The sequence below is a fragment of the Cebidichthys violaceus genome, unplaced genomic scaffold (assembly GCF_023349555.1).
Source record: "Cebidichthys violaceus isolate CVI_PGR_0920_01 unplaced genomic scaffold, fCebVio1.0.p SCAF_11, whole genome shotgun sequence".
NCBI classification, from domain to species: Eukaryota; Metazoa; Chordata; class Actinopteri; order Perciformes; family Stichaeidae; genus Cebidichthys; species Cebidichthys violaceus.
The window spans coordinates 13,867,044-13,893,876 of NW_027176274.1; the positions used below are offsets into that span (position 1 = coordinate 13,867,044).

The 26,833-nt window shown below is 40.6% G+C and overlaps 1 protein-coding gene across 1 annotated transcript; it reads left to right on the forward strand.

Annotated features, from left to right (window-relative positions):
• Positions 1 to 210: 210 nt before the first annotated feature.
• On the forward strand, positions 211 to 16,642 carry inpp4aa (inositol polyphosphate-4-phosphatase type I Aa). Its single transcript, XM_068704993.1, has 24 exons — positions 211 to 333; positions 4,705 to 4,977; positions 5,083 to 5,127; positions 6,433 to 6,551; positions 6,657 to 6,773; positions 6,911 to 6,990; positions 7,094 to 7,211; positions 7,727 to 7,817; positions 7,942 to 8,089; positions 8,862 to 8,992; positions 9,890 to 9,994; positions 10,094 to 10,202; positions 10,307 to 10,324; positions 10,445 to 10,631; positions 10,874 to 11,152; positions 11,239 to 11,386; positions 11,623 to 11,655; positions 11,980 to 12,152; positions 12,249 to 12,372; positions 12,561 to 12,828; positions 13,757 to 13,854; positions 13,962 to 14,074; positions 14,162 to 14,316; positions 14,421 to 16,642. The coding sequence occupies exons 2-24, from the start codon at positions 4,878 to 4,880 to the stop codon at positions 14,551 to 14,553; spliced, it is 2,892 nt and encodes a 963-aa protein (XP_068561094.1). The 5' UTR covers positions 211 to 333; positions 4,705 to 4,877; the 3' UTR covers positions 14,554 to 16,642.
• Positions 16,643 to 26,833: the final 10,191 nt, after the last annotated feature.

Here is a 26,833-nt window from a genome sequence, read left to right on the forward strand (position 1 = left end):
GGGTATTTATTATTCGTATTAATCATAACGTGCGCCTCCATAGTATTCAATTGACAGAGATGTTGTTATTTGGCTCAATGTGAAAACACCCACGCTTTCTCCATGAAGGTACTAACCCACCTGCAGCAGCGTGAGGGGTTATTTGTGGTGGGACGGAGGCTCCCTGCAGACCAGGCCGACCGCGCCCCCCTGTGGAGGGGAGGAGGATCTCCGAGCAGCTATTACGTCTCGATGTGTCAGAGGGAGTCAGGGCGAGTCTTGACTGCAGACATCGTCGAGTAGCAACCAGGATGCGCATCAATATGAAAAGACACCTTCGCATTTCTCTAAACGGTATGACATTTATTTTTTCGCGTGTGTTTCTCATGTGACATCTCATCATTTAACGGTTTGTCGAAGGGCGTTTGTTCAAACCGGTGGATGCTGTCGTAAAGCGAGACCAGCACCTCGCAGCAGGAGCGGAATAAGACATGTTTACAGCCATCGGCAACATCTCAAATGTCCATTTATCTGTTTCCATTCGTATACATGGCGTGTGGTTTATTGTGCTGTACGTCATGCAGCACCATGCGGCAGCCTCGCCGAATGAGCATCATATCATGACGCAATAGTTGTTATTGTCCGAGTGTCAGAGGATATATATGTATCCAGAAGTCAATGTATTATTGGCCAATGCTGCCATAAATAGATTCCCATTTGGACAGCTCTGGCGCACAACTAGGCTGAACAGACTGGGTGACACCCTGTTTCACGCAGGTACAAAAGGCCAGGAGACTGTTCATGTAGGATTATGGAGAATAATGTTACATATATGTATTTTTTTTTGTCATACACATTACATCTAAAACCGGATGTATTGCTCATGAAGCAACGGTGTCACGCTATTGCAGGCCTCCCAGATGCTCCCAACAGAGCGGAAAGGATTAGATTTGATCTGTTGAATCATTGTTTTCACTCTTTTCATAACAGAGAGGGAACTAAAGGACACTTTGTGTGGCTCGCCTCTAACTGTCTCCTCTTTTTCTGTCTGTCTCCTGCATCTGTGTGTGTGTGTGTGTGTGTGTGTGTGTGTGTGTGTGTGTGTTTGTCCTGATACCTGGAGTAAAGACTAACTCTGTGTGTGATCCTGTAGCATCATCCTGTAGTTCATTCATCACCATCATCATCGTCATCATCAAAGGTTTCTGCTGTCTTGGTAACAAGAGCTTCTCTATACGTGACGTTACTTCCTCCTCACGCTTGTGGTTGCATGTTTCTGTGTGCGGATAAATGTTTTCCTCTTGGGAGTGAACACGTTTGCATATCAGATCAGCACAGCTCAGCTCTGGACCGAAGCAGGATCAATAGATTGAAATTGAGAGGGACACCATGGCTACAGGAAAAGGGAGATGGCTGGAGCACAAAACGAAAAAAGGGGAGGGATGATGACAAAGCAGAAGAAGGGGGACATTCGGGAGAGATTTAAAGGGATGAGGAGGAAGTGAGTTAAGGATGAGGACATCTGAGAGGGAGGCACTGCAGTGCAGCTGGTGCCGACAACATCTGTAGGGTGCCAGCTGTGTGCCGCCAGACTCACTAACTGGGTCAGTTTAGTCTCCAGACCGCCCCAGAGGACTGTCAACCACGAGTCCCACCTGAATCCTCTCTGTCCTCTCTGCTTTTACTACCTCACTTGCATCCTTGCTGCATGTATACTATATTTTCTTCTTCTTTTGTTGAAGCTGGAAAACCATAGTTGTCAGTCTCCCTCTGACCTGTTTCACCTATCTGGGGTCAAAGGTCGCCTTTTGCTCAGTGGCACTTCATCAGTGTGGCTGCTTGCTGAATCGTTGGTAATCTAATAATCATTTCAAGTCGTTTTTCAAGCAAGAATACCAAACGTTCTCTGGTTCCAGCTTCTTATAAATGAAAATAGGCTGCTCTTCATTGAATTACATCATTATAATTTCAATATTATCGGCTTTGGAACTGTTGGTCGAATAAAAAAAGCACTTTGAGAAGTCACTTTGTAAGAAATGTGATGGGCATTTTTCACTATTTTAAAACTGATTAGTCAGGAAAATTATCAGCAGATTAATTAATAAAATCTTATTTTTTACATTTTAGTTTAGTTCATGATTGATTGATATGATTATTCGATTAGTCATTTATTCCATAGAATGGCACGGGATGTCTACAACAGTCCGCCCAACAGTCCAAAATCCAAAGATATTCAGTTTTGATGTAAAACAAATGAAAATGGCAAATCTTTGCAAGGTGGAACCAGAGACAGTTTGTCATTTTTGTAATAAACGGTTAAAAAGTTGTTGTTAATCAATTTTCCATCCACTGATCAGTTAATTGACAAGACGTTTGAGCTTTGCTCCCAGGCCTTCTGTCCTTCATCAAGCAGACTTCATGTGGCGGACAGATGTGATGATCTGAGGCTCCCTGTGGCTTTCCATTAGATCCACTGTGGGATTCCTAGAGAGCCTCCCACAGTGCCCCTGGCAGATTACAGCATTTTAAAAGACAGCTCTCATTGACAAAGACTCCCACACAGCGTAATGAGGCAGAGCATCCGTAATTGTCATCTGTTATGGTCTCCCACGAAGGTGCCAAAACAGAGATTAAGCTGGCAGAGAGCGTCACGCTCACACTCTGGATTTAGCGTGTGTGACTACGCACATGACTTTGAGTTCGTTTGTGCGTGGCATGTGACGTCAAAACACATTCACGACGTATAAAAATAGACCTCGGATGCTGAAGGCCTTACACATGAATGCACAGTGGTACACACACACACACATTTGTTCTCCTTTCGTCGGTGTAATGGCAAAGACAGACAGACACTCACGGTACCAGATATGCCCTCAATCCACCAGGGGTGTGTATGTTACGGCTGAGAGGGAGAGGAATTTATGCCACTTGATCACTGTGATTTGTGTGGCACACACACACAAGCACTAAAGAGGAAATGTTAACTGAGTCTGACATGCCACAGGAAATGTAAACATTTACCTCTTAGGGCAATTTGAAGCACCTTTCAGCTCAGGTTAGTCATCAGACTACCTGCTGCATCCTTTTCCTTTCCTCTTAACCTTTCACATTTCCTTCTCGCGTCCTTTTTTTCTCCCTCTTCCTCTGTGTCTTACTTCTCCTCTGGTTCATATTTGTGCTTAGTTGTGCCTTGCAGGACAAGTAAATAAATATACTGACAGCTTGATTGTCTTGTTGCTGATTCTCACCCTCACCGTAGTGTTTCCACCACTTGGCACAGTCTCAGTTTCCTCTTCTCTCGCTGTTGCACATAAATTTGGCAGGAGCCGTGTTATTCGGTTAACAACACGAGCAGCTCTTTACGCCGTGGTTTTGCAGTGTCATCCAAAATGAGCATCGGAATTTCACTATGCGGTGCATCACAAGCATTTACTGGATGTTGTGGAGTAATAGTTATATATAAAATGAGAACATTGTACCTGTGACGGTTGTAACAGTTGCACTGATGATAAAATAAAAGAGGGATTTTATTGAATTCTCTGTTGGATGCTAGATATGGAGAGATTTTAAGCATTTCCAGTCAGTTTGTTTAACATCAACTACTCGTGTTAGAGCAGTATATTAGCGAACTGCAGGTCAGATTACTATCTAGTTTGGTATTTATATTCATAGCCCCCAGAGGATGATTGTTGGGGATTTCAGTGACCCCCTCTCCTCTTGTGTTACACCACTGGCAGGTCAAAATGTCATGTTAGAAACACTAGTCCATGACAAATTATTATGGTACATTTATGTGACATTTTCAGGTTTCCAATATTACTCAAAGATTTGAAGAATCAGAGAAAAATTCATGCTCCTTTAGATGAATCCTTTTGATTTAAATGACTTCCTGTCCAACACATACATTGTTTGTCGCATCAAACACTTGAAACTGTGTGTGTGTGTGTGTGTGTGTGTGTGTGTGTGTGTGTGTGTGTGTGTGTGTGTGTGTGTGTGTGTGTGTGTGTGTGTGTGTGTGTGTGTGTGTCTTTTATTGGCTGCTAGAGGCGCTTTATTTTTGATTATGCACTGTTTAGACACAAAGATCCTCAGACTAAACAAATCATCCTAAACAGGACCAAGGCATTAAATACTTTATTATAAGTTAAGATTTCCACAGTGTCCTGGAATGTTATGCCTGGAGCGGATTGGCTTAATGCATAAAATGCATACATTTACCTCATTATATATCTGTCTGTGCATGTTTGTTTGACATTAGTTTGTCAGAAAGGTGAAAAAACACCAGGAAAGCACAAATAGCACCAGAAGATAGAAGGTGAAGATTCAGTGTGCTGTTTCATTTTCCTACAGCTGTGTGAAAAGTCACACTTTCCCCCCACTGATTTTTCCCTCCACTGCTTGCATTAGCTCATTATCAGAGAGAGCGAGATAAGTTGTCACTGACAGGAAACTACTCAACCCTCAATCCCTGCTCATCTCACAATGGAGCATCATGCCAAGACATCCAACCGCCATTAGTTATTCATCGCTTTAACCTTGTGTATTGAAGACTGTAATGTGATGCTGAGCATTTCCGCAGCAACCTTCATGGCTAATTACCAGCAGCTTTCTAATTCTGTCTAATTTCTCTGAGCTCAGCTGCCATCTCAATGAAAGGATGACATTAGTATCAAATAGTTGCCCAGTCTGTATCAGCTGCATCACTTTGTTGTTTTCTTCTTTCAGACCTAACATTGCCAAACGTGTGAGCACTCAGATCAACACGCAAGGGAAACCAGCCAATACCTCAAAGGACTGACGTGACAGACGGAGTTTTGATTTTGAGTCTGCTCGACATCATACCACTCTTCAGCCCTCTTATTCTAAAAATCCATCCTCAGCACCACCGTGAACCCACCATGTCCGGGAAGGAGCGCAGCCCCCGCCATCGGCCGTGGTCGGTCTACCGGGCCAACACGTTTGATCTCTCAGCTGAGATGATGGGGCTGGCTCTATCGGGTAACTAAGTAACTGCTACCATGGTGACCTGCTTACCTCATTGGCGATGAAATACCAGGACGTTAAAAAAGAGCCCCCCCCTCCTCTTTTCTCTCTGTCCTACAGGCAACAGTCAGGATCCAGACGAGCCTGTGCTGGAGTTTAGTGTGGGTAAGTTGAAGGAGAAGAGTACAAGGTAACACGCACAAACACTTGCTATGCCTCCTTTGTGGTGCAGGGACACCGATTCCAAAGGGAAAAGTCAATTCACGCTCAAACGTATCACCCTTGACTGATCATCAACTGGCAGGAATTGCCTTTTTTCTCTCCTTTAGAATAAATTGAGGAAGAAGCCATGAATGCACCGCTGCACACTGAATGTGGAGCAGACTATGTGTTCTCTTATTAGAACTTATTGTATTGACAGAGTCCGCATCATTGACACCAGTAGGCCTAATGAGTCCAAGGTAGTTGAGCATTACCAGACCAAAACCAACAATGAATTGATCCTAGTAACCACACAGGCAAGTGTGGTCTGTGTGTCCAAAGCCCGATGCAGCTCATTCCTCTTTATTGTTCCTCCATTGTTGCTCCACACAAAAACACATTAATGAGTAACACCGCTGCACCGGCTGACGTCTTCATTCATTATGATTTATTTACACTGTTGTTCATTTTGAGTCAATCCCACATACAGCTGTTGCAGCAAAAACTGAATAGTGCACCAAATGTGTATTAAGCCCCAGATGAAAATAGTCCCCAACAAATGCACTTTTTACTTCTGTTTAAGTAATGTTCTCTAAAAAACTACAGTGTACATTAATGAGGGTTTCAAAAAGGAATTGAAAGGCAGACTAATGCATTGTTGGTTTGGTCTTTTCTTAGGATTTGTTGACAATAAGAAAATAAAGAATAACACTTAAACCCTGTTCTTTAAAACTACGCTAATACATGTTTTTTTATGAGATTTTCAAAGTCTCAAAGACAAAATTGGCTACTACTACTACTAAAAGTGGAGCAATTAGCAGCTAAAGAGACTGAATTTCTCTCAGTAGTTGGCAGAGACCAAGAAGGATATTGGACTTCACATTCACTCAGACACACAACTCCAAATGAACAATGATGTTGTTCCATGTCTGTAAATATGCAACTGTTTGCTATCATGTTCACCACATTAGTTTAAGTTGATATAATATATATATATATGTTTACAGCTGCCCATAATTAGGCAAAAACATCATTTGATGCTGCTTTGGATGATCTTGACACATGGTCATTGATTGGCTCAAGAGGTGACAACATCATTTGTGTGCAACGACTTGTTCAATTTATCCGTTGTTCAACCTGGAAGCATTACTGTAAACAAGTGCTGCAAAAATACAGTATTACATTCCTCCCATGGCCAAGGATTAGAGACCATCCCACCATTAAATCCCACCGCCTGTAATCTCTCCCTGTGTTTCTATGTTGCGGCAGCCTGCAGCGAGCTGGTCACTCCCTCTCTGGACCGTAAGCCAACCAGCTTCGTCGCCGTCAGCTGCACCACTCCGCCCCAGGCCTTCTGGACCAAGCATGCTCAAACTGAAATCATAGAGGTACACCACTGGTCGCTTTCCCTTGCTTACTGCCCGCTGTTGGAGACTTCAAAACCAGTTGAGCTCCCTGTCTCTCTCCCTCTCTGTCTCTCTGTCTGTCCTCAGGGCACCAGTAACCCTATCTTCCTGAGCAGCGTGGCGTTCTTTCAGGACTCTCTGATCACTCAGCAGACTCAGGTCAAGCTGTCTGTCTACGATGTAAAGGACCGCACACAGGGCACGGTAAGCCCCAATTCTACTGTCTTCAAATTTCCTTTTAGGAAGTGAATAAAGTTCTTATCTACTAAATCCTTAATAGTCTACACTTATCTGGGTGAAATCCTCTAAATCCTTTGTGTGTGTGTGTGTTTATGTGACAGATGTACATGCTTGGTTCAGCCATGTTTTCTGTGAAAGAGCTGCTGCAGGACAAACACCACAGACTGCACCTGACGCTTAGGTAACAGGCTGACACAACACACTGTGCCCCTTTTCCTCTCTGGGTGACTAAATGATATTTGGGTTCGGGGATGTTTAATTTAGTCAATGTCACTGTGGTTCAGGTCAGCAGAGAACAACCGGGTTGGGAACATCACTGTCATCGCCTGGCAGATAGAGGAGAACCGTGAGCAGAGAGCTCCGGTTGCAAGATTACAGAGAGGAGACACTGTTAATGGAAGGGTGAGTGATCAAAAAAAGTGAGTCAGGACAGAAATATTTCTGTTTGCAACATTTTTTTTTCCCGTGAAAGTATTAAAACTGAATGTTGGGGTGATTAATTGATTATTTGATTGATACTAAACATTCCGCAGTTCCAGCTTCTCAGTTGTGAGCATTTTCTTCTTTTGTCTTATGTGATGAAACAATAGCTATTTTTAAGTTTCTGTCTGTTGGTTATACAAAACAAGCAACTGAATGACATCACCTGAGGTGATGGCCGTCTACTTACTTTTTTCTGACTTTGTTTTAGGCCAAATGAAGACGAAATTGAGAAAGTAATGGGCTGATTAATTGATGATTAATATATTAGTTGCAGTCACAGAAAATCTATTTAACCTCACATTGTTTTGCCTGTCTAAGTATCACCACCCTCAGCCTATTTCTGGATGTATTGTTTTCAATAACAGGTCACAAACGGCCCAAAAGGTTTTCTTTGGGCAAACATCATAGTTTCTTTTTGTGCACGTGTGTGTCAGATGGTTCTCCCCGTTGATGAAAGCCTGACTGAATCCATGGGCATTAAATCCAAGTCTTCATCTCTGTGTAAAGACCCATTGCTAAAAGCTGGTGAGTGTGTGTCTATTTAAACTAGATATCAACCTCCTCTAAGCGGGAGTTTAGTAACAGTCTGGATTGCGAGCCATGTGATGGTAATACACGGCTGTGGTGGTATGTTTTTGGTCTGCTTCAGTGTTTGGGGGCGTCATGTCTCGAATGTACCGGCTCCCCACCACCGACGGCAACCACCTTCGGATCCTGGAGCAGATGGCGGAGAGTGTGCTCTCCCTGCATATTCCTCGACAGTTTGTCAAGCTGCTGCTGGAGGAAGACGCCGTCAGGTAAAGTCTGAAAATGGATACTATTGATCAGAGGCTTTAACATTTTTGCAGAGGAGCAGCAGGGTGTTGTAGTGCAGTGACCCTTCAAAGCAAAGCAATGTCAATGTCCAACTCTCTGTCTCTTGGTTGTTTTTACTTTGATTGTCTCTGTCTCGGCCACCAGCCTCACCTTTTAGTCTTTGGTCTTTTTATTTCCCCTTCCTTTTCCTTTATTTAATATCTCATGCGCTGCTTTGTACTGGCATTGACAAGTGCATATCATTGTCCAGTTTTCCATCAAGTATCATGTAAAAAACACATATTTGTGGTGTAGTTTATGTTGCTTAATTTGTGAAACGACAGTATTTCATTAAAAATTATGCAAGAACATTTTGTTTCCAATATAATTATATTTTTGGACTCCATTCGGAGTCTTAACTTTATCTTGAAACGAAAGAAAGAAAGAAATCTACAGAGTGTGTCCTTTGTGTGATATATCATGAACTGTATATTCTTTATTATAATATTGTCATCATCATATGGTCAAAGACACATTATCAGTACGACTCCCACTGCTGCCATTCTTACTAATGGTTGCTTGTGATGTAGGTGATTTGAGAAGTTGGAGCTGCTCAGCTGCAGACCTTAATTGAACAAGCGGCTCTAACAGCTGTGGCATCATCAGTGCATCGGTTGGATGTCTCAATCGTAAATGTGTGTGTGTGTGTGTGTGTGTGTGTGTGTGTGTGTGTGTGTGTGTGTGTGTGTGTGTGTGTGTGTGTGTGTTGTGCAGGGTGTGTGAGCTGGAGGAACTGGGCGAGCTGTCTGCATGTTGGGAGAACCTCAGGAGGCAGATCATCACTCAGTATCAGACCATCATCCTCACCTACCAGGAGACCATAAGTGACCTGCACGAATACAAAGGTTAGAAACACAAGCTATTCATAACATCATTTTAAGGGGGCACTGCACCAATTCAATCTAAAAAAAATACATGTCCAAGTCAATCAGTCACAGGGAGTTCTACACATTTATAATAGAAAGCAAGCTTTACAAACTGCGAGCTTTGCGTTTGATGTATGTGGGCATTTACCATTCAAAAGGTCGAACTAAAAGACGCTTTTAAAGGGACAGTGTGTAAGATTTGGTGCCATCTAGCAGTGTGGTTGCAGATCGCAACCGACTGAATACCCCTTCGCTGATTTCTTCCCCTTCAAAAACTGCGATAATGTGCAAAACCGTGGTAGCTCCGTTCTCCTCGCTCAGAGGCCATCCTTTCCATAACAACACTACTTAAGGAGCAACTGGAGTCAGACGGTGGCTGGCGGTACCATGGTTTTGCACTCTGTGGCTCACGTTACCGCAGTTCAACAAGAGTGTCGTGGAGCTACAGTGGCCTTCGGGTAAAGTAAAATCACAAAAGGCTCTTTCTAGATTGTTTGGTTTGTCCGTTCTGGGCTACTGTAGAAACATGGCGGGGCAGCATGGCTTCGCTCTGTGAAGAGGACCCTCTCCATATGTGGATATGAAGGGCTTATTCTAAGTGAAGGAATCTTTCAGGTGTCTTTTCCACATCAACTTTGGAAAATTTTCTTTTTTTGTCTCTCATAAATGCAAGAATTTTAAGGAAGTGCAATACTAAATTGATGAGTTCCCCTTTAAGTAAAAATATATAAATGTTGCAAAATTGCACACAACCAACAGTGCAACATCTTACATATTTATATTTTCATGTGAAATATCACATTAGGACGTATCTTTAACTTGTTACGCTATTTACAGATACAAAGAACCACTTTCTTACTTTCTGCTCCCTCTCAGGTCCTTCTTTTAAGTCTAGTACCTTGAAAGCTGAGAGGAAGTTGGAGTTTATTCCTACCAATCTGCACATCCAGAGGATGAGAGTACAGGGAGAGTCTGGCTATGGTAGGTATTTATACTGCATACATATGTGTGGCCAAGGTTTTAATAATATTCTTTAGTCAGTATCTTATTGCATTTTCTTTATTACTGTCCTCTGATCAGACCGGACGTACGATGTTGTGACTATTGGTGCACCTGCAGCACATCATCAGGGCTTTAAAGGCTGCGGCCTCCGAAAACTGCTGCATAGGCTTGAAGAAGCCAGGAAACAGTGAGTAGAGCAAAACAGAAAATACATGAGCTTCACAGTGGTGTTTGATTTTATGAGTGGTTAATTCATCTTTTTTTGCTGTGTGTTTTGCCTCACTCAATCAGCACTTATGAGGAGGAAAGGTGAGGTGACGAGTAGTGTACCGTAAGATTCTTGTGTGTTATTTGTCATTGCTGTGTCTTCCATACTTATCTTCTTTATCTGTCTTTGTCTTTCACACTCGCTTCAACACACACCCAAAGCTCTGCTGGTTCTGGCTCTAAAGGAATGGCATACCAGCCTCAGGATGTTGTGAAAGCGAAGGAGCTGATCGGTCAAATAAACACTCTGAAGACACAAGTGTGTTACTACACTGAACGTCTGTCACGAGCCGCCAAGGAGCGCTCTGCCAATGCTCTGGAGAGAACCCTGGCCATCCTATCAGAGAAGGTGGGAGGGCGCTCAGCGGATCTGGAGCATGTTAATCAACTGCTGAGATGTAGATTATTTTCTGTTTGATCTTACTCTTTCATTCTCCCTTTGCTTCTGGCTTCTTCGACCTCTCAACTTTTTATCTCAACACTTGAATAGAAATGATAAGCAGTTCTTGCACGCTAAAATGTCTTCAAATTACATTTTTGAAAGTACAACTACATTTCACCACTCTGTGTCCTCTCCCGCTCCTCTTGCAGACTCGTCAGTTGGTGAACGTGTGTGACTCCAAGCTGCTGTCCTCAGCCATCCTCGCCTTGGCATCCGCCCGCCCAGAGTGCACTCTGCAAACCCCGTCCCCATCCTCCTCCTCCCTTTCACCCTCCTCTCGTTCCCCGTCACGCTCCCCCTGCCGCCACCCGACCTCCCCATCTCGTGCTGCCACCTCGCCTTCTCGCCACGCAGCTCCTCTGGAGGGCAGCGAAGGGAGTAAAAACAAGCGCTCCTCCTTGCAGGCAGATTTGCATGAGGAGGACTGGGTAAGACAAAATCCATCTGCCTCTTTGATGTCTGTATTCATGTGTTTTGTTTTTTAAATGTTCATCTGTAATGTGTTTGTGTGCAGGAGAAGGTTTGGCTCAATGTGAATAAGAGCCTGGAGTGTGTGATCCAGAGGGTGGACAGGCTGCTTCAGCGAGACAAACTCCAGAGCGACAGTAGCTCGGAGGATGTCTTCCTGCTCGCCACCGAGGAATCGGGTAACACTAAGAAAGGTACGCAGACACATACTGCTGTAGGTGCTCCAATGAGGTATCCATTGTAACCAGGAACAGCCGTCATCGTCATCATTCTCTCACCAGACTCCTGCATGTCTTTCACACCTGTAGGTTCATTCTCCTAGTCATGCTAACTGCTTCAGTGTCGCTAGATGTTTAAAATCTGAAGTATAATGTTGCGCAGAAGTGGAATTGTGTCCTTATCTTCAACAAAACGTTTCTCTCACTCGTAGATATCAGCCCAGAGGTAGAAAAAACGTCCCCAGGTGAGAGCATTACTTCCTCTACAAATCATTCTGTATTAAACCTAAAAATTCACTATGATATGAAAAAAGAAAAGTATTCCTGCCATTTGATTGTTTGAAGTGTTAATTTACGGCTTTATGTCATGTGTTAGTTGTGTGTCAAATAGAACTCTTTACAATAGGAAAAAAATGTATTTAGATATTGTGTAATCAATCTTAACTAATTAAAAAAAAGAAGAAAATATTTCCAGGACATCTGCAAGATGTCATACGTTTTTCGTCAGTGTCTGCCCCCTCCCTGTGTGTGTATACGAGTGTTTTACGCGATGTGTGCCGTGTCTGTAGGGGAGTGGAGCGACGCTCTGTACCCTCTCCTCACCACGCTGACGGAATGTGCTTCTCTGATGAGCGACAAAGCCAAGAAGGCCATGGTGTTTCTGCTGATGCAGGACAGCGCCCCCACCATCGCCATGAGCCTCACCCTGCAGTACCGCCGCGACGTTGTCTTCTGTCAGACGGTCAGTCCACATGTGTCTTCACCCTCCTACCTCTTCTGTCTTTTTCATACATTCGTAGTTTTTGGACCGTATTGATATGAGTTGTGCTTCTTGCAGCTGACGGCGCTGATTTGCGGCTTCATTATCAAACTGAGGAACTCTCTCTGTGACTCAGGCTTCCTCAGGCAGCTACACACCATCGGCTTACTGGTGCAGTATGAGGGCCTGCTCAGCACTTATGGTAACCTTAGCCAGAGCAAATGGGTCCTCAGCCCATGGCCCTAACTTTTCACCATGTTTCACTGAAATCTGTTCAGCAGATTTTGTGCTATCAAGCAAACATACAAGACCAAATCATAACATCCTTGAGGCTGAGCTAATAATGTCATTGTCCTTTGTGTTTCTGTGATGACTCCTTGTGACTTAAAGGTGAGGAGCTGGCCATGTTGGAGGATATGAGCGTCGGAGTGATGGACCTAAGAAATGTCACATTTAAAGTTACCCAGGCAACTTCAGGCTTCGCCCCGGACATGCTGCCGGTGATCACAGGAAACAGGAACGGCTTCAATGTCAGGGTTCCCATGTCCGGGGCGATGTTCGACACGTTGCCACGAGAGATCCAGAACGGGATGCTGCTGCGCGTGCAGCCCGTCCTGTTCAATGTGGGAATCAACGAACAGCAGACGCTGGCTGAGAAGTGAGTGCCTGAGATCAGAGGACAGGAAAGGTTGAGGGCTTGAAGACAGAAAGAAAATGTAGAAGAGAAAGGGCACCAGAGGGGAAAATGGCAATTTTGGCTGGATAGGTATACATTTTTAGACATTGTAGCAAGTTTTATAGTTTTTAAATGAAATATTTCAAATCAAGATCATCAAAAAAACTGAATTTCCTATTATTACTATTACTAAGTTAATAGTAATAATTATTCATTATTAATTATGTATCTGAGTGCGTAAAAAAGAGGAATAGTCATTATATCAAAATGACTCACTCTTTAAACATCAGGTTGGATAACTGTTGGATAAATTTGGCATGGTTCAATTATTCAATAGTCTAGTCTAGTTTTTTATAAGATCTGAGACATGAGGAAAAAAGAATATTCATTTTTAACATGCCTACTTTTTTTAAAAACCCAAAATTTATTAGAAAAGAAACTTTGAAGGTTTGAAATAGGAAAAAGAACAATGTTGGTATTTATTAGAAAAGGAAACTTCACAGTGTAAATAAGAAAATTAATCAAAATGAATAACACAGTGATGTATTGTATTTATGACCTGTTCAGTCCTGAAGTTTTATTATAGTCAAATGGTTATGTTTCTACTCTTTATTCACCGGGTGCCTCTCAATGTATTTGACATGATGAACATTTGAAAATGAAGAAAATACAAATGAGGTTTGAATGAGGATTGAATAGATGTAGTGATTAGAACAAGGCTGCTGGTTTAAAGAGAATGGAACTGGCTTGAGAATATGACATTAAAAAGCATCAGTTCCCTGGATAACACATTAAACCTGCATGTTGAAGTACAGCGATGAAATATTTTGAAATGACATGACTTATTAAAGGAGGACAAGTGTGATAGTAATGACAGATTTCAGCTCTAATATCCCAAATGTGCCTTCAGGTTTGGAGACACGTCACTACAAGAGGTGATCAACAAGGAGAGCACCACTCGCCTCAGCTCCTACTACGACCAATTTAAAGAGGTCCTGCCAGAAGACTGTGAGTTTACATACATGCATGCAAAACACTTTTATCCAAAGGAAAAAAATTGTATTTCCCTGTTCTCGTATTTAACTCACCTCACTCCTCCTCTGTTCTCTCCTCAGGCCTGCCTCGCTCTCGCAGTACCACCAGTCTGCCCGAGCTGCTTAAACAGCTGAGCCAGAATGCGAACGCCAAGAAAAGCAAGAATGTGGAGATTTTGTGGCAAGCAGCCGAGGTACACGCCTCTCATGTCTTCATCTGTGCAAATTTAAAAGCTCTGTCTTCCTCCTCTGATTGTCTTTTTTTTTTTCTAACCCTGAAGGCATGTCGCCGCCTGAACGGAGTGCGTTTCACCAGCTGTAAGAGTGCCAAGGACCGCACAGCCATGTCCCTGACCCTGGAGCAGTGTCAGATCCTGCAGCAGGAGCACGCCCTCGCCCCACAGGTCTTCTACCAGGCCTTGGACTGTATGCGCAGGTCAGCCGACGATGACGAAAGTCATCAACCTCACCGATTTTGTTGCCCCTGCATCAAAAGGTCATTAGAAAAGTAAATAATGCATAGCTTCTGTTTCTCCACAGTGAGGGCTGCAGGAGAGAGAACACCATGAAGAATGTGGGATGTCGTAAATACGCCTTTAACGCTCTCCAGCTCAAGGCCTTCCCCAAACAGTATCGCCCTCCAGAGGGCACGTATGGGAAAGTGGAGACCTAAGTGGGCTCTTCTAACTGAAGAAAAAAAACCCAAAAGACTGAGGGGGATAATGATGATAGCACCACACAAACAAAAATACCAAACACAAATTGGAACAGCAGCTCTTCGTTTTGTGCTTAGTCACTGTTAAGATGATAATTGTCCAAGTGCCAGTGCTACTGTAGATTGTTTTATAGCGGTTTCCCCTTTCCTCCAGTAGTAGTCCACTTTTCACACTTCATGGCCAAAAAGATGTCTCTCTGTGTTACATCGTAGCAGTGTGCATACAACACTGTTGGCTGCTGTACCAGTCGTTGCATCAGGAAGCATTCAGCTGACGCATTTGAACTTGTCTCCGGGAAGAAATAAGATGTGCAAATGTCTCTGCCTTGAGAAAGATGATGTGGGGCAGATGTTTGTACTTGTCCTCACTGCTTTTATTTGATCTGATCAGTTTGTCAGTTAAAGGATGAGGCTGCAGATATTCTACATTTTTCAACCCATTTGCAAGACCAAAACTTACAATGAATTGATCATACTGACGAGGACTGGCTGGCACAGGTTATTTCCTGAGTGTCGTAAAGCTCCTTCCTGCTTATGTAACATTTGTTGTAAAAAAAAAAAAACAGTGCCCAGCTGTTATAGGAATTTACTGACCTTTAACAACAACAACAAAACTATATTTGTTTCTGTTTTATGTATGTGTTTAGGAGGTATAAATGGGCCACATACGGGGTCAGGAAGTAGTAGGAAAGTATTGAGGAACACACAATTGCATTGTTGGTTTTGGTCTTTAAATGGGATTTATTAACATTAAGAAAAAAAAAAAGAATAGTACCACCCTTATCCTTTAAAGCTACACTAGGTAAGTTGTTGATAAAGGATTTGTTTTTCAGCCCAAAACACAAAGTGAAGCTGCATTGAGAGCCCACGGATCTTTTTCAAGACAATAGGTGACAAATTTAGGAAAATGGTAACAGCAGCAAGCAAGCGTGTGGTTGTCTAGTGATGAAAAAGATGAAAAAAGATTTCTTGAAAATATGTTTTTAAGAAAATTACTGTGTATCTTTCCGCTACTTGGAGCTGCCTACATGTGAAGTTACCCAGCGTGGCTTTGATTATTAGACCATCAGGTTTGTAAAACAGATGTCTTTGCTTGTTAACAAATTTCTCTGGACCTAAAGTCAAAGCACTTATTTCATCTGTTTCTCTCCCACTGTCTCTCCTTGTCAATCACATAAATATCCAACACTGTATCACTCTCTAGAACAAACACAACTCTTTATAAAAGTACATATCTCACCCCACTTTCTGGCATTTGTATTACAATGATGTCCCATCCAATGTGATTTCTGAGGTTCTTCTGGTGCTTCACTGGAAGCATCAATGGGGAACATGGTTCACAAATTGTGGGCTTCAAAAGTGGTGCGTCACATTATTCTATAAACATTTCTACAGATTTTAAAGACATTTCTGAAGGTTATATGCAGCACTATAGCGGTTCAATAGCCCTTCAAACTTTAAGCATTTTTTATTTATTACAGTGTGTGTTCTTAGTTTTAGAACAATCAGTTGAATTATGCAGAACTTTATGATTGACATTGGATTAAAACTTTAAAAGGCGTATTAATTTAACCTGCATGAAGAAAAAAAAACTATTGCAATTGTATAATGTTGAGATTACCCATGAGCACTTGATGGATGTTTCTAGACTGAAGTGAAATGATGCATATTGCGTTTTTCTACCAACCATCAACGACACCTCATCTGTTGTCGACCTCATCTGTCAGTTTACCAGCTCCAATGTACTTAATTGTATAAAACTTACATAGACAGGGAATTTTATTTTGAAAATGTTATTTTGCTTACAGGTATTTATGTTGATATGGCTGTTGTTGCCAAATGCTGTTTTAGTTTTCTCCATTGTTCTCGAGGCAGTGAGAACCTTGTTCTGATCAGTTGTACATGCACACAGGTTGGACCTGCGAGTTTTGGAGAGGCCTGCACCCCCACAGAGGTATGAAGTGAAACTGAAATATTGAATAAAGCCTTGTCAATGCCAAGTGAGTGTGTCAGTCAATGAAATTAGACATTATGAATTGAGCAGCAAGTGTTTCATCCTCTCAAGTGTCAAAGAGAAGCATCTTATAATGCATCTCCACGGTCTGTGCACAAAGTATAATTAATTTGTCATTGTTCACGTTGTAAAATGAACAATGTCAGATTATTACCTAATCTCATTTGTCTACTTGTGTTCATGTAAATGTCTTCTGCTACGTGTGAGTTCGTTGTTCTCTAGCCGATGCTGCCTAAACGCGGTTAACGCTTTGTCTGTTATTGTCGCATTGAATGAACACGTGCAATGCAATTCAGCACCAAAACATCAGCTTGTTCTGTTATCCAACTTTAATAATGAACATCGAGTAAAGGAAGTAGAGAGTCGGAAACAGAGACAGCTCGCCTTCAAAGTAAAAGTTGCACGTTTTCAAAACGTGTTTGCTGCAGCGAGAGCTTAATTAAATACGTAAACAAATATTATAAATAATGAACATAATATATAACTGTCTTGAAGTCATATTTCTGCCACTTTCCCAAAATGTAACGGGAATAAACTGCCAATGGGCGCAAACACTGAATTATTTTTATGTAATGATTCATTATCATCAATTTATTTATTTGAATAAGGCTTCCTAAACTATTTGGGTGAATGTTTCAGGCTATAGTGTTGAGACTTGTGATGAGTCTGACTGTAAAAAGAGTTAATTTACCCTGAATTTTGACTATGTCATGACAGTAACGCCACTAAGCTATCCCATGTCTAATCTTTCAAGTTTATTTACTGTTTGCAATTTTAACTATTCTACATACAATAAAATAAATACATAAAAAAATGAAAATCATTTTGCAGGATTATGACTCTGGGCTGTGTATAGAGTGCTTCAACATCATGACTTTCCACCGGATAAAAGTCACTATTAAACATATTCACATTCATAGTGCCAACCCATACTTAAATAACATTTTCAATAAGGCAGTCTGCAACATTGTGCACATATTTCTGCTCACAACACGGGTCTATGTTACAATATTTATTAACAATAGTAAAAACATACAAAACATACTTTTACTCTTCAAATTGCTTTACTTTTAACAAATTACAGAGGTTTTCTACCTGTGTCTGCTGCTCGTTGGCATTATGGTAACATGGATTTCAGGCAAGCTAATCAGCTCCTTGCCATCTAAAAACTCTATTTCAGACTATTTTGTCATCTATTATCAAGTAGTACTAATCATTATTATTGCAGCTTCCTTGTTAAATGACATTTGATTGATTCAGTGTAGGCAACGCAGAGACACTGCATACATGAATAACTTTATGAGAGAAACATTATAACAGCTGGTTCTATGGCCTCATTAGTTGTCCTCAAATGCATGTGTCAAAGCTTGTTAAAGCAAGAGTTTCATGCTATATAGTCATTTTGAATGGTCAGTACACTGTAGTGAATAAGCAGGTTCTGGGTTTCATTAAACAACTTTTAATTTCAGTTTGCCAGCAGACACCTTTACTTACTTGTAATGTTTTAATAAGTCACTCTTTATAAAGGGTTAATATTAATTAATGAATTGCTTAAAATGCTTGTGTGCCTCTCAGTTTATTAAAAATCATCATATCTGATGTTAGAAATGTCCGTAGGTTATTAATAAAGGGTCTTCAGTTTCTCAATCTCCAATAAGCTATCAGCAAAAGCTTGTTACTAAACTGCAATTATAAATGTAAACACATAATATAATAATTGAAATCAGTTTTGCAATTGTAAAAGTGCATCTGTAGATGTCTCCTAAATTTCAAAAAAGTAAACATTAGATAATTTTTCATTTGCATTTTTAGACATTTCAGAAAAACTTGTAAAAATGTATTTTCAGATTCATGTAGTGATACAAATATACAAAACTCCCTTTGTGCAACAAAAAAAAAACATTGACTCTAATACGTAAGCAAAATAAAACAATATTTTTTAACCTGGTTCAGGTTTCTGTTCTGGAAATGTATTTAATTAGCACATATTTAATAAGAGAATACCTCATTTGCATATATAAACAAATCATTTCAGGAAACTTGTAATACAAAAATATATTGTCTTAATGTAAATAAAGTACTGCATAAAAACTTAAGCCATCAGTATAGTTTGAAAGATGCTATACAATATTAACCACTTAAAATTACAGAAACTGTCTGAGCAGATTCAGTATTTACCAAGAAATGCAGTTTGATTTTAGACCTCATGTTTTAAGCGTTATCAGCCAAAATATGAAGTGCTTCATAAATGACCACATGGTGGTGCTATCCCATCAAAAACCACCCTTGTTCATGATTTTTTCAATAAATGTCATTAGTCTGTTATGTTGTTTTTGAAATATCCTGGTAACAAACAGGACCAAATAGCCTGCATGTGCTTTACATGTGTTTACTATTGTCGCTATACAATGTGTGTGTCTTTTAATATTAATTGCATGTGAAACAAAGCATCTGACTGTGTGACTTTGTGACAGCTGCTAAATCAGGCCTGATACAGGTGCCTTGTAGCTGGAAAATAATGTGTACATATTGACACAATTCTTCAATAATCAAGCTTTGCCTGTATACATTGTAAAAAAAAAAAAAAAAAAAAGTTTTAGTAATAAACGGACATAATGGCATAGTGAGCTGGCAGAAAGCATCATACATGCTGATGTTACTATTATTGTTTGCATAAATAACGTCTCTCTGTGAATAAAAACGTTTAAACAGTACTGAGTATGTAGAGTAAAATTAAGAAATGTCTTAACGCACATACAAGCAGAACCGTTAAACCATAGACTCACACGACAACCGTGTACTTTACTTAAACTTGTAACGGGTGGTGTATGGACCCAATTGCAGTACAAAGGACTCAGAAGACAGAGGTAAAAAGTTCAACGTTTTACTTAGACTCCGGCAGACAGGCAAACGGTTTAGAAACCGGCAAACAGGAATCAGGAGAGGAGAGGCAAAGTTCTTGATCAGGGACGGAAGACTAGGTCGAATAACCAGGAGGCAGATGAAGCAGGGAATCAGGGACAGGCGAGGTCGGTACCGGGAAGACAGGCAGGAGAACGCTGGAAAGACTCGCCTGGCAAAGAACAATCTGGCAAAGGAGTGAGTGTGGAGCTGGTGACTATATGCTGGGCTGATTGCATGTGATGAGAGGCAGCTGTGTGCACAGGTGAGTGGAGTGAACTGACGAGGTGGGCGTGGCTGACAGGTTGAGTGGGGCAGAGGCAGGATCAATGGAAAATTACTGATGGCTGGATGACTGAACTGTGACAAAACTAGTACCCACACAAACAGAGAGTCTCTTTATGACACAACAAATAGCACACATACTGTCGCCTATCTTTGTTAGGTTCGACTTAAAGCCAAAAATGTTTTTTAAAAAGGAAAGTTGAAATAAACTATTTAAAAGAGTCAACAGAAACCAAAAGCTCGCAACTTCTGGCGTCTTCTCACTCTGCCAGATTTAAGCACTGAGGACAGCAGAGATAGTTTGACTCTCAAGCACAAGATCAGAGGTTTCCCAGACATGAATGTAACCGATTGTTCCCAACAAGTATCATCTTTCCCACCTACTAAACCTATATGTGCAATGAAAACGATCACTGCTGCAAAATATGAAATGCATTACACAAGGCATGCAACACTACCCGCTTTACATTTATTATTTACATTATTCATATTGTATGATTAATCTGGCATGCAGTTAACACACCTGACATATTAAATGAATGTTTACCACTTGTTCACCACTGTTTTGAAAGAAGGAAATAACAACGTGCAAATTAATAGAAATATACTGAAGCCAGTTTTTAGTTTATTTAAAAAATAAATCACTGTAAGTAGTTTGGCCACCCCCAGGTCTATAAATATAAAACTGACTTGACTTGATATAATCGTTATGATGGAGTATAATACATCTACAGTAGAAGATTTCAGAAAACTGATACAAAAAAGAATGCCTTATCAAGTTTCATAAAGAAATACTTTTTTTATTGTACAATAAATATCTTTTATGTTTTTTTGAAAATTAGTTATTTCTCAGACTCTGAGCCACGAGTAGTCAATTGGGGAAGTTTCATGGTGATATCTATTAATTATAATTTTTCTACCCTATTCAACAGTGTAAATACTGTGTGCAAATCATGACAGAAAACACATGGATCTGACTGAAAGGTGTATTTTATGGGTATTTTTTTGGTGTATTTCTGACACGGAATGACTTTCTGATGAAGTGTGTTTATTTAGTTGACGAATGAGGTGCCATCATGTATTTTCAATGAAGAGGAGAAAACAGGAGAAACATCCTCGAATATCTTACGCTGATGTGGATTTAAATGAATAGTTCAATCAGCCTGCATGTGACATAGGAAGGGGAGCCAAATCTGAATAGTTTGATGGATCACATGTTTTCTGATCCAGGCAGCCCACCAGAAACTACGTTGTCACAGTTCGTGGGGTTGGTAGGCTCTCCAGATACTCAAATGTATTTGCAGCAGACACAGGTAGAAAACCTCTGTAATTTGTTAAAAGTTAAGCATTTTGAAGAATAAAAGTATGTTTTTATTTTTGCAGATGACACAAACAACAGTCAGAGGACCGGCGGTTTGATCCTTTGTCCTTTGGCATGACACTTAACACTAAGTTGCTCCCGTAGCTGTGCCTACGGTGTATGAATGTTGTATGAATGTTAGATAGTCCTGGTGGGCAGGTGGCACCTTGCATGGTAGCCCCTGTCATCAGTGTATGAATGGGTGAATGATGACATGTAGTGTTAAAGAGCTTTGAGTGGTCAGAAGACTAGAAAAGCGCTATACAAGTACCATTTAAAATTTTAAAGACAAATCTTTCTAACAAATGAAGAAAGTTGTTTGTGATCCTTTTGTTGTTCAGTCTACAATGAACATATATTTTTATTTTCATAAATTTGTATTCATGTGAGAATGTTCATTCCTGAGGGTTTGATGAGTTTTATAATTTAAATTTAACCTGAAACATTGAGCCTAATACATTATTCCAGTATTCAAGAGAAACCATAATCATATTTTCGGTTATTTAATAATGACGTCACAATCTGAATTTCAAAACGTACAGACGCATTCCGCCGGTAGAAATCGATCCTGCACTCATAAACAGGACACAGTTTGTAAAAGAGGGAACAGACTACAAAGAGAGAAAACACCTATACAGTGATGATACCTGTGTGTCTTTATTAGTTATTATTATTATTAGTTAGTATTATGAAGTACAGTGATCATGTGAACACAAAAGTCTCTACAGCTGTTAAAGCGGATTAACAGCTGATCCAGTTGTGATCAGAGACGCCGTCATGAGAAACAGACGTCGCTTCACGTGACGCAATTGAGGAAAGGACGTCTCATGTCTCTTAAAACATATTTCCTCGTTCCTCTCTCCTCGCATGGTTTCCTCCATGCATCCCTGGTGGGAGGGACTAAGACGCAAGGAAAGGACACAAGTGAGGGAAACGAGGATGCAATTAAGAGACTTGGGATGTACCTACAGACGCGTCGGAGCCTCCTCTGTTGAGACAACCCAACGTAACTTTGATTGACAGAATCGTTAGCCAATCAGAATAAAAGAAATACCCGAGCGTCAAATTTCTAAAATCCGATTTGCTGAGACGTATAACCCTCAGCTACACTGTAAAAAAAGTCAGTGAATTTTACAGTGAAAAACTGTTAAATCACAACAGTAAGAGACCGTAAATTGTAAATAGGTTATATTCAGTTTATCTGACAGTGAAACACCGTAAATATATATATCAGCCGAAACAATAATTTGTGCATGTATTTCTTGTAAAAAATACATTTTGTCACTGTTAAATGCATTAAAAATTGTACTGATAACGGAAATACACCGTTATATGAAAAAAAATCGATACCGTGATTTTTGCATTCATTACTTCTAAAAAATACATTTGGTTACTGTTAAATGTACGGACCACTGTACTACCAATGGAAATATAACGCATTATATATTTAACAGCCAGCCTTGCATGTTTTGCATTTATTAGTCGTAGAAAATTCAGTCTGTCACTGTTAAATGTACTGAACATTGTATTGATAACGGAAATACACCGTTATATGAAAAAAAATCTATATCATAATTTTTGCATTTATTACTTTTAAAAAATACAATTGGTTACTGTTAAATGTACGGACCACTGCGCTGCCAATGTAGGTAAAACGCATTATACATTCAACAGCCAGCCCCCTATTTTTTGCATGTATTATTTGTAAGAAGATCAGTTTGTCACTGTTAAATGTACTGAACATTGTACTGATAACGGAAATACACTGTAATATGGAGAAAAAAACAATACCGTAATTTTTGCATTCATTACTTTTAAAGAATACATTTGGTTACTGTTAGATGTACGGACCATTGCGCTGCCAATGGAGGTAAAATGCATTGTACACTTAACAGCCAGCCCCATATTTCTTGCATGTATTATTCGTAAAAAATTCAGTTTGTCACTGTTAAATGTACTGAACATTGTACTGATAACGGAAATACACTGTTATATGAAAAAAAACCAATACCGTCATTTTTGCATTTATCACTGTTAAAAAATACATTTGATTACTGTTAAATGTACGGACCACTGCGCTGCCAATGGAGGTAAAACGCATTATAAATTCAACAGCCAGCCCTGTATTTTTTGCATTTACTATTCGTAAAAAATTCAGTTTGTCACTGTTAAATTGTTTGCAGATGATGTGGTCCTGTTGGCCTCCTCGAATCGTGACCTCCAGCACCACTGGGGGAGGTTCGCAGCCGAGTGTGAAGTGGCGGGGATGAGAGTTAGCACCTCCAAATCAGCCACGGTGCTCTGCTGGAAACCGGTGGATTGCTCCCTCCAGGTGAGGACGGAGTGCCTACCGCAAGCGAAGGAGTTCAAGTATCTCAGGGTCTTGTAGGAGACCCCGGGAAAGACCCAGAACACGCCTCGGGATTACATCTCCCAGCTGGCCTGTATTCGTGGCGACAAAAAACATCCAACCGCCATGAAACAGGAAGTTGTTGTACTTGTTGTTTGTACTATGTCAAAAGTGTCCCAAACTTGACTTGCTTGATGAGTCATGTCTTGAGAACTTCTGCATGCCAGTATTAACTTATAGTCATAGCGCCACCTACTGGCAACCATGGCCGTAAGCAGGATGTTTGGAGAGCAAAAATTGGATAACAATAGCTTTCAAATCAATGTGAAGTTTGTTCAATAAAATCAACCTGCACACAACCTAATTCATGTTATAGATTAGACCAGATTAGGCTTAATTTCTTTCTTTTTTTCTCCATATGGAACTATAAATTCTGCCATTTCTCCTCGACTCTTCCAGCTTTGAGTCACTCAGCAGTGACTGTCAGAGCTACCTGCACCACAAACAAACAGTCGGTTTGGACAACTGCATTTACTTTGACAGTCTTTTATGTTACTAACACTGAAGCGCATTCAAAAAACATTTGTTTTTCTGTCGATCGTTACGGGCTTACATTTATGATTGTATTTGGAGCTAAACTCAAAACATTCAAGGCTTAAGACCTGGCAAAATTATCTTGCTACGCCACTGGTACACGCAGGAAATACTGTCTAACTCGTGCACGCAATGTCTGATGATCACAGAAATGCACGGCCGCGTCAACTAGAGTCCTGCTAGTACCATCGACGTGCGTGAAGGTGTGAGGGCCCGATCAATACTGCTTGCATTCATTATTTGTAAAAAAAAAAAATACATTTTGTTAAGGTTAAATGCACTAACCATTGTGCTGTTAATGGAAATACACTATAATATATAAAAGTTAACACTGCAATTTTTGTAGGTACTATTAGTAAAAAGAAATACATTTTGTCACGGCTAAATGTACGAACCATTGTGCTAATAATGGAAAGCCAACACTGTCATTTTTTTAAAGACATTTTGTCACTGTTTCAACAGTCAACATGAACTAATATTTAACCAACAAACAAAACAAAACAATGAGTGCTAGTTGCAAACTATTTTGCTTATTCAAAGCAGTGGAGAGTAACCTTCCATAAGTTCTCCTTGTTTTGTAGTCCTTTTTTTGCAGAGCATAAGTTGCATCTCACCCCTCACCCCATCCCCCCACCCCTCTTTTGATCTCTGTTGGTTAGTATTTTGTAACATTGCAGGTGCTTGCAGGTGCAGATCTCGACAGTTTCAAGGTAGAGAGAGAGAAAGACAGACAGACAGAGAGAGAGACAAACAGACAGACAGACAGACAGAGAGAGAGAGAGAGAGAGAGAGAGAGAGAGAGACAGAGAGAGAGACAGACAGAGAGAGAGAGAGAGACACATAGAGAGAGACAGACAGACGTTGGCGGCAGTGATCAGACCTACACAGTAATTAAAAAAAAGCAACGGTCGGAGGCTGAACTTTTGAACCCATTTCAGCGCCTTTTCTCCGCGCTCAGCACTGCGCTGCTCTTCTATGGAGATTAACCTGGACTTTATTGATGAACAACGGCCTGACTCCTGGTAACACAACACTTCTTCTGAAGGTAAGCATGCTACATTGGTTTATTACAGTCGCAGAGGGGAGTAAAAGAGTTCTTGAACGGTCAACGTTAAGGTTACGTTAAGTTGTTTAAATGAGGTTATGGCAATCTCTACGGTAAGCAGTTGAGTTAGCTTCACGTCAGCTAGCTAACGTTAAATTTGAATTTGAGGCTTTGTTTTCTGCAGTTTTGTGTCGCCCTTGAAAAAACGAGTCATTCAACGTTAAGAGTAAGTTAATTTGGTTATCTAATTACTTGAGAGAGTTTACTTTTCGTCGATGTAACGTGGGTTATGTGTTTCTGTGTTGAACATTAGCTAGCTTACTTACCAAAGGTATGCTAAGAACATGTTTAGTTGTAATTTCTGTGGCAAGTCGGTTAAAACATCGAGGGGTTATGTGCTTCATTGCAAACTTCATCGAAATGAATCACGTTGTTTATTTAAGTGCTTTGAAGCCGGTTGCTAGCAGACCTTTGTTATATATGGAGCGTTTAAGGCTCATTTCTACCAGAGGCATAACGGTAACGTATCAGCTACAGCTAAGGTTACTGATGGGATGGCTGTTAACGCTACCCCTTATAAATGTGCTATGTCTATTAACGTTACCGCTCATAAATGTGCTATGTCTATTAACGTTACCGCTCTTAAATGTGCTATGTCTGTTAACGTTACCGCTCATAAATGTGCTATGTCTGTTAACGTTACCGCTCATAAATGTGCTATGTCTGTTAACGTTACCGCTCATAAATGTGCTATGTCTGTTAACGTTACCGCTCATAAATGTGCTATGGCGTTAGGTGTCCAGACACAAAGCTAAAGCTAATTATTAAAGTGAGTGGATGGTAAAATGTTTTCAGATCTTCATTTACTGCCCACATGTCACGGAGACACAAAGATTTAGCAGACAGCAGTATTAGTGACATGTACAGAGAATCTGCCGTTCCAAATGAATCACATGACTGTGGCCCTTACATGCATGACTCCAGAAAATGTTACAGAGACCAGCACAGATGAAGGTGATATTTCTGAAAACTTCAGTGATTTTTTTTCTTCTTCTGTTTATTATACTTGAAATTGCAGGGACAGTTTCTACTACCTGCTTGGACCAAACTCTCATTGCATTGGTGGCTTCACTGAAAATTTCAGTCACTCCCAATATTTCTGTAGGTACTCCCTAATAACCCGATCTGAATTTCAGGGTGACGATCCAAATCTGTGCGGACCAGAGCACACCATTGACAGCTACAACTCTGCTGTTGATCGCCTCCAGACCCAAGATAAACCAGATGTGGAAGGGGTAAAGTTCAAGTCAGTATTCAATTCTTTGAAATACTTTAATGTCTGTCTAGGGATGATCTGCAGCAAAGCGCTCAGCGGGAATCAAACCTTTGTTGCTGCGATAACAATATGTGGTACGGGCTAAACCAGATGAGGCACTGTTTGTATTTTTGAGTATGAATTTAGCCATTTAATTTTAATTTGCAACCTTTGCATTGAAAAGAGTAAAAGTTGATGCTTGAGATGATTTCATCTTTCACGTAAGAGGATGTATGTCCACCCCTTGTCTTTTTTCTCTTTATTCTTTCTTTCAGGTGTGATTACGACTACCAGCGGTTGTACTTCAGATGGATCTCATCACCCTCTTTGCTGTCTAACCTTATGATCGGATACATACAAGTTTTGTCAAGGAT

Excerpts from the sequence above, each read along its gene's own strand:
- inpp4aa (XM_068704993.1), top strand. The coding sequence starts at position 4,878 with ATGTCCGGGAAGGAGCGCAGCCCCCGCCATCGGCCGTGGTCGGTCTAC. Across the intron at positions 6,552-6,656 it reads CTCAAACTGAAATCATAGAG|GGCACCAGTAACCCTATCTT; the intron begins GTACACCACTGG and ends GTCTGTCCTCAG. Across the intron at positions 10,632-10,873 it reads TGGCCATCCTATCAGAGAAG|ACTCGTCAGTTGGTGAACGT; the intron begins GTGGGAGGGCGC and ends CTCCTCTTGCAG.